This window comes from Propithecus coquereli, unplaced genomic scaffold (assembly GCF_000956105.1).
Source record: "Propithecus coquereli isolate 6110/MARCELLA unplaced genomic scaffold, Pcoq_1.0 Scaffold12, whole genome shotgun sequence".
Lineage (NCBI taxonomy): Eukaryota > Metazoa > Chordata > Mammalia > Primates > Indriidae > Propithecus > Propithecus coquereli.
Window position 1 is genome coordinate 8,003,107 of NW_012136080.1, and position 13,763 is coordinate 8,016,869.

Below are 13,763 nucleotides of genomic sequence, written 5' to 3' on the forward strand. Positions count from 1 at the left end.
TATAAAACAGTCTAGAGTGCAGTGGCCCAATCATAGCTCACTGTAATATTGAACTCCTGGGCTCAAGTGATCCTCCTGAGTAGCTGGGACTACAAGTGTGTGTGGGGTTTTCTTTAATTTTTAGTTGAAATGGGGGTCTTGCTGCATTGCCCAGGCTGGTCTTGAACTCCTGGGCTCAAGCAGTCCTCCCACCTTGGCCTTCCAAAGTGTTACAGGCATGAGCCACTGTGACTTTCATACTCTGCTATACTTCTCATAGCTCCTTGAGAATACATATTTACCTGTAACATATTTCTGTTCCATTAATATTAAAATATAGTTTTATATTTGAATCGAATTTGTGACACTTCCTGTTTTCAGTCCAGGAAGATTACTGTATGCACAACGTGTATACTAAAAACTGCAGATCAGAATTAGCTTCGCATGGGAAAAAATTCACTCTGAATCCCTCCTCACATTTATTCTGTAAATGAAAAACTGTGGTTTAAAGTCTACAGGAAAAAAAATCTAAAGGAAACAACATCATGCTAATTCGTGGTTTAATCCTAACTTACTATTTTTCAACCAAAATAATCATAAGGTAAGAAGAGAGCCTTACAAAAAGTTTGATGCAAATGTATAGATTTAAGGAAGTGATAATGTTCTTATATTTGGACATTTTTTTTTTAGTAGATGGGGAGTATAAATCTTAAACAAATGAACAGATTGTTGATTGTAAAACAGATATACATACTAGAAGTTTGTGAAAAGTTGGCTGTAATTGAATTCTGTTAACTTTCTACATGCAAAGGGAGGCTTTTTCTGTGGAAGCTTGCCTTCTACTGAAATTTGCAGTAGCTCCACCTTTTAACATTTTTCTCTTATGTTGTTAACCAATACGGTGTCATTCAATCTGCTGATCAAGATGCAGATATCATTGTCAAAACCTTACAGTTTTTGTTAGGAATAGTTGAGCATCCTTTAGACCTAATCTTTGGACTTTCCATCTTTAAGGCATTGACCAGCGCTACTTGGATGAATTTGACCATCTCTTAGAAATGAATGTTAAGTTTCTATAAATGAATAAACCAGTTCTTTCTTGTTTGGAGCAATGCTAAAATTCAAAGAAGCTGCTAAGTGTGTGAGTGAATCAGTAGCCGTTTCCAGTGATCCAGAGACCTTGGTAGCAAGAAGATATGTGCTTCAACAGAAACTTGGCAGTGGAAGTTTTGGAACTGTCTATCTGGTTTCAGACAAGAAAGCCAAACAAGGAGAGGAATTGTAAGTAAAAATACTTCATACAAATCTTGAGTTGGTTGCCCTGTATGTGCAGCTTTTAACTGATTAAGAACATGGATTTGTTCTTTGCATTAAAGCAAGAATTTAGTATAGACAGGAAAGTTCCTTGACTGATCTCTTCAGATGAGGTTTTTAAAGGCATTTCAGCAGGTGAATAAAGTATCCAAATAACCTAAAGAAGAGATGTGGTGTAGATTATGTGAATGTGGGATTTTTATGCATACCACAGTCTCAGTTACAACATTGCTTCCACTTAACTTGATTGGAACTTCTCGAATGAGAAAATAAGAATTGTTCATAATGACTGAATTTTTAGAAATGTTATATTAATAGAATGCAAATAATCAGTAATTTACATTTGAGATGAATAGAATAAACCAAAAGAAGTATGGTATTAGTGGTTTTTTTTTTTTTTGGCTTTTCTATGGAGAAGATTTTCAAAATCTGTAGTCACAAAGCCCTCATATTAGATATTTAAGCCAAATGGAGTCTCCCATTTAAAACTATCTTATGTTGATGACCCCCTTGTTCTCACCTCCTTTCCTTACATTTTGATAGGACCCTGTAAACTTTCATAATAGACAAAAACTCAATACCATTGGATAGTACCACTCCTACACATAAAGATAAATCTTCATTTTTGTCTTAAAGGTTTTTGAACTTGCTACAGTGAAAAGTTAGTTGGAACTGAAGTTAAGATAAAAAACTTGTACATCAGAAACAGGAGGAAGAGAGAGCAGGAGAAATAAATGACTCAATAAATTGGCCTTTAATCCCATAAGACAAAATTTTCACCCAATAATCTATTGTTTTATTCAGAGACTTTTAGCCTACTCTAAGTTCTTCCACCTTTTGGCCATTGAATATTTCAGTGTGGATTTAAAATCAGTGTGATAAACCCTTTTCTACTTCTTTATATGTCTTAAGAATTATAAAGGTAAGTGTTACTAATGTTACTACTTTATTTAAAAAAATCAACCTTTTAAATAGTCTTTATGTTCAGAACTTTTTAAAGTTGTAATTATCTATTAATAGAATTCATAATTTTAAGTTAATTCCTATGTGAAGAATGGTGAAAAAGCTGGCATTTTTCTGGTGTCCTTATGACTCCTACTGAAAAGGAGTTTTTTTCCTTAAGTCCTAGAGGTGCTCTTCTAGCCATTTAGAGTAGGATAATAAATTTCTGACAATTACTAGAGAACCTTTATGGAAATGTTGAGAATAAGACCTAAATCTGACCCAGGACCTGTAAAAACTACACTGTAGAACCATATCCAATCTTAGTATCTTTGACTAATGAGGAATATGAAGAAATGTAAGAGAATTTGCAGAAGGGCTAAAAAGTCGATTAAAAGATATAAAATAAGGTGTATAATGATCAGACTTGAAAGTATCAGAACTTGAGATAATGGGTGAGTGGGGAGAGGGAAAGAGAAAGAGAGAGGGAGAGAGTGCGTGTGTGTGTGTATGTGTATGTGTGTGTATGTATGGAGGTGGGAGAGCGAGAATGAGTAAGAGTAAAGAGAGAGACTGGAGCTGATTGGTAAGTGATTTGTTAGTGACCTTTTTTATACCTGAACTAATTTTAAAACACAGGACTATAGCTAAAGATGGCAGACAAAGGCTAGTTTTGTGGGATGAATCCAATGGTGAGGACAATGGGCAAATCAGTTGGCACAAGAAGGTCTAATCTAGACATTCTTTTACATCTCTGTGGTTATCCAAAAGAAATTGGTCCTCAGAATGTGAACCTTTAAGCTGTGTAAGATATCAACTCATCGGCTATTGTTACGTTTAATGCGTGTATAGAGGCAGAAAAATAAACTAATTTTTTTTTAGATTCCCCCCTCCGCAGAATGTTGGCAGTTGAACCTTAAGTTTGTGAGCAAACCACATTATCAACACCACCCATTCACCAAGCAATTTGGTTAGGTGTAAGGTTTTAAATTCTGTGTTACACGCTAGACTACAAACATAGGGAATTGGTTAACGTTAGAGGTGGGTAGAAGATGAATACTTTCTAAGGAGCATTCTATAATTGTGTGAATTCTACTCCCTTAATAGAGTGGATTTGACTCCTTTTGTTGTTTTGCAGACACACTTCTAACTTTTTGAGCTCATAAGGAAGGTGCATCATACCTTCCTGTATCAGACTATCCCTTGGTGTCAATGTTAAAAGAGTGACTTGAATAGAGCATGAGTCCGAGCTGGTCTGTAGTACACTTATTACTAGTTCCTATGAAATACAGGTTCATATAATATACACTTCTATATTTAATCAAAGTACTTAACAAAACTAAAGAGCTGTATATACATAGTGCTTCTAACTTTTCCATTGGAGTATTGCAATCTATCATTGTGCCACTTGGGGGCATCAGTGTACCATTGACGTTTTGTAGATCGTGTGAATTTTAATTACAATGTAAATACCACATTACATTTTTATTTACTTTCGGAATTAACTGTGGGATTAAAATAAAATCTACAGTTATCACACTTGATTTATGCATGTTGGAGAGAATTTTCTTTTTGATATAAATATTTGGCATTCCTTTTTTAATTATCACAGTAGAATAAAGCTGATAAAATAAGTAGTGAATGAGATAGAGTTTTTCCCTTTATGACATTATGTGTCATGAAATTTATTAAACAATATTTGAGAGTATTTTCTTTCATAATTATAGACACTCTGGTCTAATGGATGTAATTATGTTGATATTCCTAAAAAGATTGTTCCAATAGTATTTGTTCATCTTATTTTACATACTTTTAAGCTGTCACAGTGTCTTCTTGTTCTCCTTCTCCTTCTCCTTCTTCTTTTTTTGAAGAGCTGAGAAATTACTTTGGTCCTGAGCATAGTGCATGTAATTTAATAGAAAAAAGATGTTAAAGAAGTGGGCTTGCCCAAAAATATATGAGTAACTTGTAATTAATCATGATCACAGCTGCAATGAATTTCAGCCTTCATCTTATCAGCATACAATGTTATAATAATTTTTTTGAAATATTTCATCATGTTTAAGATACAGCGACCTTACTATGGGAGTTGATTTTCAGCTGTAGTCTGTTTTAGTCTGCCAACTGTTAAATATTGAATACAATTTAAATGTTAAATATTTGCTTTGAACTCTGCACCGGTGAGGAAACTGAAGCAATAGAAGATAAGGCCTGGCCCTCAGGAGCTTCCAGTCTAGAAGAGAGACAGAATTAACATATACAAAACAACTAGCAAACAGTACAAGACAGTGCATAAATATCTGTGTGGCAGGTTGCACTTAGAGATGTTGGAGTGGCCACTGCCTAACTCCCTTTCTGGCTAAATTATAGTTATTATAGTTTCTGTGTGTTATCTAAGAGCTTTAATATTTTCCCCTTAATCCTGTCCATGTAAATATCCAAATATTACCCACCCCCCTTAACTGTGATGCTACACCTTGGCCTTTGCCTAAATGTGGTCAACATGGTAAACATGGAAATGCTTTATCTCTCCAGAGGGCATTTTTTCCCAGTCTCATATGTCTGCAACATGAGATAAAGATCAGGAGTTAAGTAGGAAAGTCCTCCAAGTCCTTAAAGAAATGTCCTCAAGTCCATGCATCAAGGCCCAGACCCTTGCCTTCTTGGAGAACTCTTGGGTCTGTATTGGAGTGGATTTTTTTTTTTTTTTTTTTTTTTGAGACAGTCTCACTCTGTTGCCCTGGCTAGAGTGAGTGCCATAGCGTCAGCCTAGCTCACAGCAACCTCAAACTCCTGGGCTCAAGCGATCCTACTGCCTCAGCCTCCCGAGTAGCTGGGACTACAGGCATGCGCCACCACGCCCCGCTTATTTTTTCTATATATATTTTTAGTTGTCCAGATAATTTCTTTCCATTTTTTTTTAATAGAGACGGGGTCTCGCTCTTGCTCAGGCTGGTCTCAAACTCCTGACCTTGAGCCATCCACCCGCCTCGGCCTCCCAGAGTGCTAGGATTACAGGCGTGAGCCACCGAGCCTGGCCTGGAGTGGATTTTTAAAAGTCCTAACAAGCTGATTTCCTACCCAGCCATGGAAACAAAATGGAGGAGAAGAGGCCAAGAATTGCTACTAGAATGAGCTACATTGACAACAGAAGGGAGTGGTCTTAGACCCTATGAGTAAGGGAAAGTAGTGGGAAGTCATATGAGTAGTGGGAAGTCATAAAAGGGCAATTACAAAAAACCCAAACAATTTGAGTCCATTGTTATAAAGCTAAATAGCTTTCCATATACCAGTCTCTCCTAAGGGCATTTCAGACTTTACAGCCCAGTTCCAAGTGTTGTACTGAGATAGAATCACCAACTGGCATGGAATCAAAGGGGATCAAGGTCTTTGAAAGACAGAACTATAGTTGAGTCACCACACTGAGTGAGATCTAGGCCTCAGCTTTTCATATTGATACACTCAGAAATGTTCAGTCTTGGTGAGGAGCTTATGCTAACTAAATCTAGACAGGATAGGTCTATAAACCATGAGTAAATAGTACCTCCTTTTGTGAACCCTCAACCATTTTTTGGTGGAAGTTCTGGAGAAGCTTAATATCTAATCAGAAGTGAAAATATAATTAAAACAAAGTAGGTAGAATAATTGGACAATTATTTGCTTAAGACAGGTAAAGAGTCTCTTCTTCATAACAGAGGTCATTCAAGTGATCATTTCTCTGGGAGCCCTCAGACCCTGTGTCTCTATCTACTGAATAGCTGTAGGTCCATACATATAGTTATCCTCAGGGTACCTTCTTCCCCAATATTGAAAGTAATGTGTATACATCTTACCAAAAGTGCAGGTATGCATAAAGAAGCAGAAAAAATGATCTATAATTCTGCCACCCAAATTCTGTTTTTTTCTGTATGCATTGACAAATATTCAGTCTTTTATTAATAAGGAAACATATGGCATTGATGATAGTGGTTGCCTCAGAGATGGGGGATAAGGAGGCCTACTTTTTCACTGAGCCCCTTTTGTGCATTTGGAATTTTGTACCGTATGCAAGATTGAAAAAAACAAAACAAAAACTGCACATATTTATTTAATAAATACTGGTCACTATTTACTGGTCACCTGCTCTTCAAGGAGCTTGAGTCTGGTGCAGTGGTTCTTAACCTTGGCTGAACTGTGGAATCATGATATTTAAAAAATACAGATGCTTGAGTCATGTACTCCAATGAATTCTGTTTGGCCTGGGGTGTGGTTCAGGCATCTGGATTTTTGAGAGCTTCCAGGTGATTTGAATGTGTAGCTAGACTTGAGAATATCTGGTCTGGTGGAAGATAAAATATATATAATCATAAAAATAAATAATTACAGCTCTGATAACTATTGTGAAAGAAGTCTTGGTTACTGTGAGGCACAATAGACTCGTCTATGGTTGCAGGATGGGGTTGCATGAGGCAAGGCTTCCCTGGGAAGTGTTGTTTCAGCTGAGACCTGAAGTAGCTGGTGGTTTTCACACTTTGTTTGCTAGGTGACCCTCCCCATCCCCTTCCGCATTCAGCAGGTCTGGGAGGAGGCCTGAGAATTTGCATTTCTAAAAGCTATTGCTGCTTGCCAGAGGATTACACTTTGATGACCAGTGACTAGGCAAAGGGGTGGGAGAATAGTTCCATTCAATGTGGAAGGCCCCTAAATGGAACAGGGGTTCAGTGTGTATATAATTTCATATCCTTTTTTTTAGCATTAAAATATAAGTATTTTCCCATGTTCGTAAATACTCTTTAAAAGCATCATTTTAAGTGCCTGCCTAATTGTCTACTGTATGGCTTTAATATCATTTGCCTGCCTCTTATTGGATATCTCTGTCCTGGTACCCTCTTTGAAGTAGAAGGCTATTAACTGTGCCTTTTAGCATCCTCAGAGATTTTATATAATTGTTTCGGCACAGCCTTTCTATCAATAGCATAATTTGAAAACTAATGATGAACCAAGCAGTCACTGAGAAGTGACAGGCATTCTGTGTCATTCAATTAAAGCATTTTTGGGTCAGGTATGAATTATGGCCACATTTGCTGAGAAATTCAGTTGTAATTAGGAAAAAAGGACTTCATCCATTTTCAAATTTATTTTTGACACATTGAGAAATGGAGACATCAGTTTGCATATTATAAAGACTGAACTAAAAGAGTCCCGTTCTGTACGTTTTCACTGTTTATTAAAAAAGAACATTATTTCTTCTTAGAGGATTAATAAATTGATCTTTGTATGCTGACAGTGTCAAAAATAATTAAAAATGAGTAATATTTCTTACTAAAATACATGAGTTTTACAATGTTATAATAGAAGTATACTTCCAATAATTCAGGTTATGACCATAATTTCTGCCATTTAATAGCTGATAGTCTTCAGCAAAGTTAGTGTTTGTATATTGCACCTACTAACACTTATTTATGGATTTTTCAGTCTGATTTATTTAATCATTTTAATCTATCTTTACTTTCAGTTTTGAGGCATTTTAAACAAAGCATCAGTAGATTTAATGAGTGCAACTTTGAGCTCATTCAATGTATTCTTTTTTTTTTTTTTTTTTGGGACAGAGTCTCACTGTGTTGCCCTGGCTAGAGTGCTGTGGCGTCAGCCTAGCTCACAGCAACCTCAGACTCCTGGGCTCAAGCAATCCTTCTGTCTCAGCCTCCCAAGTAGCTGGGACTACAGGCATGCGCCACCATGCCCGGCTAATTTTTCTATATATTTTTAGTTGTCTGATTAATTTCTTTCTATTTTTAGTAGAGATGGGGTCTCGCTCTTGCTCAGGCTGATCTCGAACTCCTGAGCTCAAACAATCCGTCTGCCTCTGCCTCCCAGAGAGCTAGGATTATAAGCGTGAGCCACCGCGCCCGGCCCAATCTTGCGTATTATATTTAAGGTTTGGGAGATGGAAGGGAAAAAGAGAGAAGAAAATGCAAGGGCACACAGTTACTTTAATTTATTTCAATCATGGTAATGAAGTCAATATTCTGAGGTAAATTATTTTCCTGAGGCCACTTTGCTGCATGTGTTAGCATAAAAGAAACCATGTGCTTTTTATCTGGTTTTTAATATTTATAGATGAGAGATGACTAATAAATAAAATATTTTAGGATGAGTAGGATGCAGGGAAACCCTTAGTTCCTTTTTTGCTTGGGCAAGGAGCTAAAAAAGCGTCCTTTGAAAATTGAATCACCAAGAAACATTTAGGAAGAAGACAATAACCCTCAAAAATACTGTTTTTTAAAAGTCTTTTTTCTTAAAACTCCTATTTTTTGAGAGAAAACAAAAATGATTTGTTTAAAATATTAATACTATAGATATATTAACATGACCAGTAAAGGAGTATATTCAAAATTACTATAGTATAATTGTTAGATTTTCAGACTGGCTGCTTAAATTCCTGATTTATCCCACTCTGTTCTTCCAGTGTATTATTTTGGTGGATTTGTGAGCAGGGAACCTCACAAAAAGTTGGTTTTGCTAACACTGAGTAATACCCCCACAAAATATGGAATAGTATTCTTCATTTAAATATATGAGATGAGGGTATCTAAACTATTTTTATAATAATAATAATCATAAATGTAATTGGATATTCTGGTCCCTTTATGTTGTCATTGTTGACTACCCCAAATATTAAAAGTGCAAGATTTGTGTGTTAAGCCTATTATTCTAAATATTATGTCTCAGTTATTCAGTAAATAAAGCAAAATATTTTAGGATGAGTGCAAAATATGCAAGAGCAAAACTTCCTGGGTGTAGTGTGGTTTGAGGGGTTTATTCTTCACCAAAAGAGGACTTTTTTCACTGAGATGTATTATAATAAAGACTGAGCTGATTTTTAATAGGGTCCAGAGGAACCTCAATAACCAAATCCAGGATTTTTAACGGTTGATGACTATCAGAATATTCAATCAGAATATCAACTAGCTTCAATTTCCTGACCACAAAGCAATCATGACACCCTCAAATATAATCTGTAGCTAGCCCTTCTTGCTACTGGTTCTATTCAATTTTTTCCTCCAATAGCTTTTGGTGCATTCATCAGACCAGCACTTTGCCTGACAGACAGCAATTTCCTTTTACCATCTTACTCTAGCAGGGTCAGCTGAGGGAGGCATCATTTTTACTCAATCCTTTTCTTCTAAACTGACCTGGTTCCTTTTTTGACAGATGCATAGACCTGGAGAGCAGGTATGGACAATTTTGGCTAGCACCCAACTTCATACTGTTTTGAACTGAAAATTTTAGTTGTGGTGTCATCCACCCTTAAATTACTTGGAATGAAAGACATATATGACGTATACTTCAAAGAAATAAGAAGGGGAAAATTCTCAGGTTAAAACTAGTTTCTGGCTCAGTTTATTACTCTTGAGCTGATTTTCCTGGGGAAAAATGTTTATTTGCCACGACATCCATGTCTAAATAGTGGACTTAGAGTGATATACGTGACTTAAAAGTCGAGAGAGAAAGACAACCCTCAAGTTACTAATAATTTCTTGGTCAGTTATTCCTAGTCTTAGTTCTTAGAAAGAGTGATTTGTAAATTTATATTGATGGGAAATAGACATTGTTGACAACAGAATTCTAAAAGTGACTTGTGTGCTCCACTAAGTATGCATAAATAATTTGATGTAGTATTAAAAATAAGGAGCTAACATTGTATGACCTTCTTTGCTTTAAAATACTGTGAGATTGAATTACCATTCTATGGTTTAACCAGAACACAGTCACTTTTTGTTTCTCAGCTACTTTCATAGGCCCTATTACCTGATACTCATAAGTATGAATGAATAATTATGAACCTTTGACACGCTATAGAACATACTTGTTATTATAGCAGTACTGCTTTTAGGTAGTTATATGAAAAACGCAAAGTTTTAGTTATTAAAAAAGCAAACCCTGGGCATGAGGAAACGTTTGGGGATGATGGATATGCTCATAATCTTGATTGTAGAGATGGTGTCATGTGTACATACGTATATCAAAATCTATCAAATTATACACTTAAAATATGTACAGTGTATTGTATGTCAATTATACTTTAATAATTGTGTTTAGGAAATACAAACCCTATACCATGATATAGGAAAACCATTAAGATTGTTAAACTGGCTGAAATTGCAGTTGCTAATGATAATCATGAAATTTGATAGTTTAAGCTGAGTGTTGCTTTTTAATCTTGAGTTCATACCCATCAACCTTATTGTTTTTAGTTGGAGAAAAATTACGGGCTTTGTTTTTTATGACCTTTATTGAGCAAGTGAAGAAGGAAGGTCAAAATGTAGTTGATAATCTTGTCTTAGGTACTAGGTTTCCAACTTTCTAAGAGTGGAAAATTCGGAATATTGAATTTGAATGTGTTTGGGTGTCAATTTTCTCAACTCTCCCACATGGAGTAGTCACTTAGCATTTTGATCAAATTTGGTTGTTGTTTCCACTCCCCTATTAGTTTGAATTTGGAGAAACCCTGTAAAACCTAATCACTTAGCTGCTTTCCTTCAAGGGAAATTTATGGAAGATTTGTGACCCAATAGCCCTTCATTTCCTCTCTTCTCTCTCTATGATTTTCATCTCATGGGCGTCATACAAATGCATATACTGTGGGTTTCAAGACAAGATTAGCCAATCCACTTTTTACAATATCAGATTCGCAATTTGGTGATCAGTTGCTTTTAATTTACGTTGCTATTTCAAAGATATTTTAGTGCAATGATTATTGAGCTCTAATGAGTAGTTTCTGTTATTTTTAGAATTGTTTTAGAAATGAAAGTTACAAGAAGGATCAATGACAGATGTGATTTGCAAGGCAGTTTAACATTATTTAGGAAGTGAAGCATTTGGATGTTTGATATGAATTGGACTTGACACATATCTGGAATTGAATTTTAAGTAAGTCTTACTGTCTTCAAAGGAATTAAGTATGAACTTATAAGGGATAAGTGTATATACAAAAGGTTTTGAAAACTGAGAACAATAGATAATTTCCCCCAGGGAAAGCTTATTTTGGCATTATTTTAGTAGCTCACATAATCATAAAAACTCAGTGTATGTGCATGTGTATGTATACACACACATATATGTACACATGGGTACATATATGTTTGTGTGTGTATATGCATCTTTGATTTGACAGTTTTTCAGTTCAGCACTAGTTTTAGCAGCAAAAGTTGTGCTCAGCTTGTAACAAATATCCTGGTCTGATGAATAAAGAGGCCAGGGCTCAGTATTTTATAACCACACTTAGGCACTAGGAGTGTACTCAGTGGGGACTTCTACTTTATAAAAATTCAAAAGGCATTAATATGACATCTCGTTGAAAAGCCCACACTGAGAGGCACTAACGACCCATGCCTCTGCAGTGTGGGGTTATGGTGGGGGTGTCCCCTCAGCAGCTGCTTCTGACTCCTGTTATGCCATTAACCAGACTCTCTCCAGGATTCCTTGGAAACTGTGTGCCTACCTGAATAATTTATTACCTAGTGATCAATTATTCATAATTCATTATTACAACTGAAATAAAACCTAAAGGTAGAATCATTCTGCCACTTATGAATATCCAACAGATCATCAGGAGATTGCAGTAGAGTTTTAAGTCCTTGTGGTCCGCACTGCCTGTTTGTTTCTCCTGAAGGGATTCCACAGAGAACAGCCTTCTGAGACGGAATCGGAATCAAAGAAAGCAGTAAAAAATGACTCCCTGCTGGTTGTGCTGCATGGGTTCATCTATTCATGCTGTTTGTCTTCTTAAATCTGACCTCATTTATACCTAGAAATAAAATTTTAGTTTGAGAGAATGTAGAGACATTTATAGCACTGTTGGTTTATTAAATTATTCTTAGGCAGTACACAAGGATATTAAACTTGCCCTTAAAATATCTTTTCTGGGATAAAATGCAGGTACTTTTAGTACATTTTATTGACACTAATCTCATTACTTTTGCTTGTTCCATCACAGTAATATCTGAGTTGTATTTTATTTATTGGATCATACTTTTCATATAAAGAAATGCTATGTTTTTCACATATATAGAAAGCATTTTAGTAAAAGTGCTATGAAAGTATAGCCAAAAGAAGCTCAATTTTTTAAACTCAAGAAATATAGTAGAAAATTGTTTGGCTTCAGCCAGATTGTTTAATTTTTTTCAATAATCACCAAGCTATTAAAAAATTATTAAAGATATTTAGAGAGTTTTAATTATAGTTATGTTGGGTTATAAAGTAGATTTGTCTTTAGGGTTTCATGCCTCCCAATCAATTGGCTTTCCATTGGAGACTCTGATGTTGAGGAGTGGGCATAACTCTGTGACCCACGTTCTGGGTTGCCCTTTCAGTGTTGTGGCATTTTCCCTGTGGTTACTTCCAAAATAAGTTAGTATTAATTTTGAGCATAGGAGTCCTGAGACACTGGGGTTAACGTTACCATGTCTAAAAAAAACCCCAGCCTGTAGAGCAAAATCCCAAGCTGTTGGACAGGTATTTTTAAGTAGAGATTTCAGAGTTTTTGTATATGGATGTTGGTTCCCCAAATGGAATGAAGGATAAATGTTTACATGAATTTCAAATGCCCTAAACCCATACCTTTCATACTGGACCACTTCTGATGTCTCAGATAACCCACCAATCAGAAGTTTAAATCTGGATTTAGCTTTAGTGTTGTGAAAATATATGGGTAATTTTTCAAAAATCTTAAGACAAATATGAATATGTTATGAAGTAGAGTAAAAAATGTACATGATTTTTGAATTTTTAATATAATTGTCCATAGGTTACACATTCACATGGCTCAAAAAATATTTAAAAAGTATACTGCTAAAAGTCTCCTCTTATCTTTGTCTCCCTTTTCTGAGTTTTCATCCTCTTTCCCAAAATGCAGGCATTGTTGAGAGTTTCCTATGGATCCTTCCAGAGTTGCTTTATGTGTATATAAGCAAGTTTAGAATATAGATTATTTTCCCCCTTTTTGATAAAAACTATTCATAGCATATTATACACTTCTGTTTCTTGCTTTTTTCATATGTCAAAATGTCTTAGAGATCTTTCCATGTTAGTATTAATATATAGAGAACTTCTCCATTCTTTTTTTAAAACAGCTTTATAGTAGTTTCCATGTTATGGCTGTAGTATAACTTATTTAACCATTTTCCCGTTGATGTGCATTTGGGTTGTTTTAAAATTTTTGTTATTAAAAACACGGCTACAGTGAATAACCCTGAACATTTGCCATTTCACAAACATGTCACTATTTCTTGTATTTTTAAGATAAAACATGATATTTCAGACACATGTCCTGCAGTCTCAGTCCAGGGGTTTGAGTTTATCCTTTGCTATCAGGACTGTTTTGCTGGAGATGTTTGGGAAGCACTTCTGGAAACTTGTTACTGAGACCTAGTGGTGGGATGATTTTTCACTTTCTGAGATAACTTTGCTGTGAAATGATAGTGACAACAATGCTTTGCCATCCTATGTTTCCTGGAGGTAATATAAGAAAACATGTAAATCTGTTG

General features: G+C 35.5%; 1 protein-coding gene across 1 annotated transcript in view; it reads left to right on the plus strand.

Annotated features, from left to right (window-relative positions):
- Positions 1-1,083: 1,083 nt before the first annotated feature.
- Positions 1,084-13,763, plus strand: part of NEK11 (NIMA-related kinase 11) — a 238,017-nt gene continuing 225,337 nt past the window's right edge. The window contains 1 exon segment of the mRNA XM_012663819.1: positions 1,084-1,260. Within this exon segment, the coding sequence (XP_012519273.1) occupies positions 1,091-1,260 (170 nt within the window). The 5' untranslated portion in view covers positions 1,084-1,090.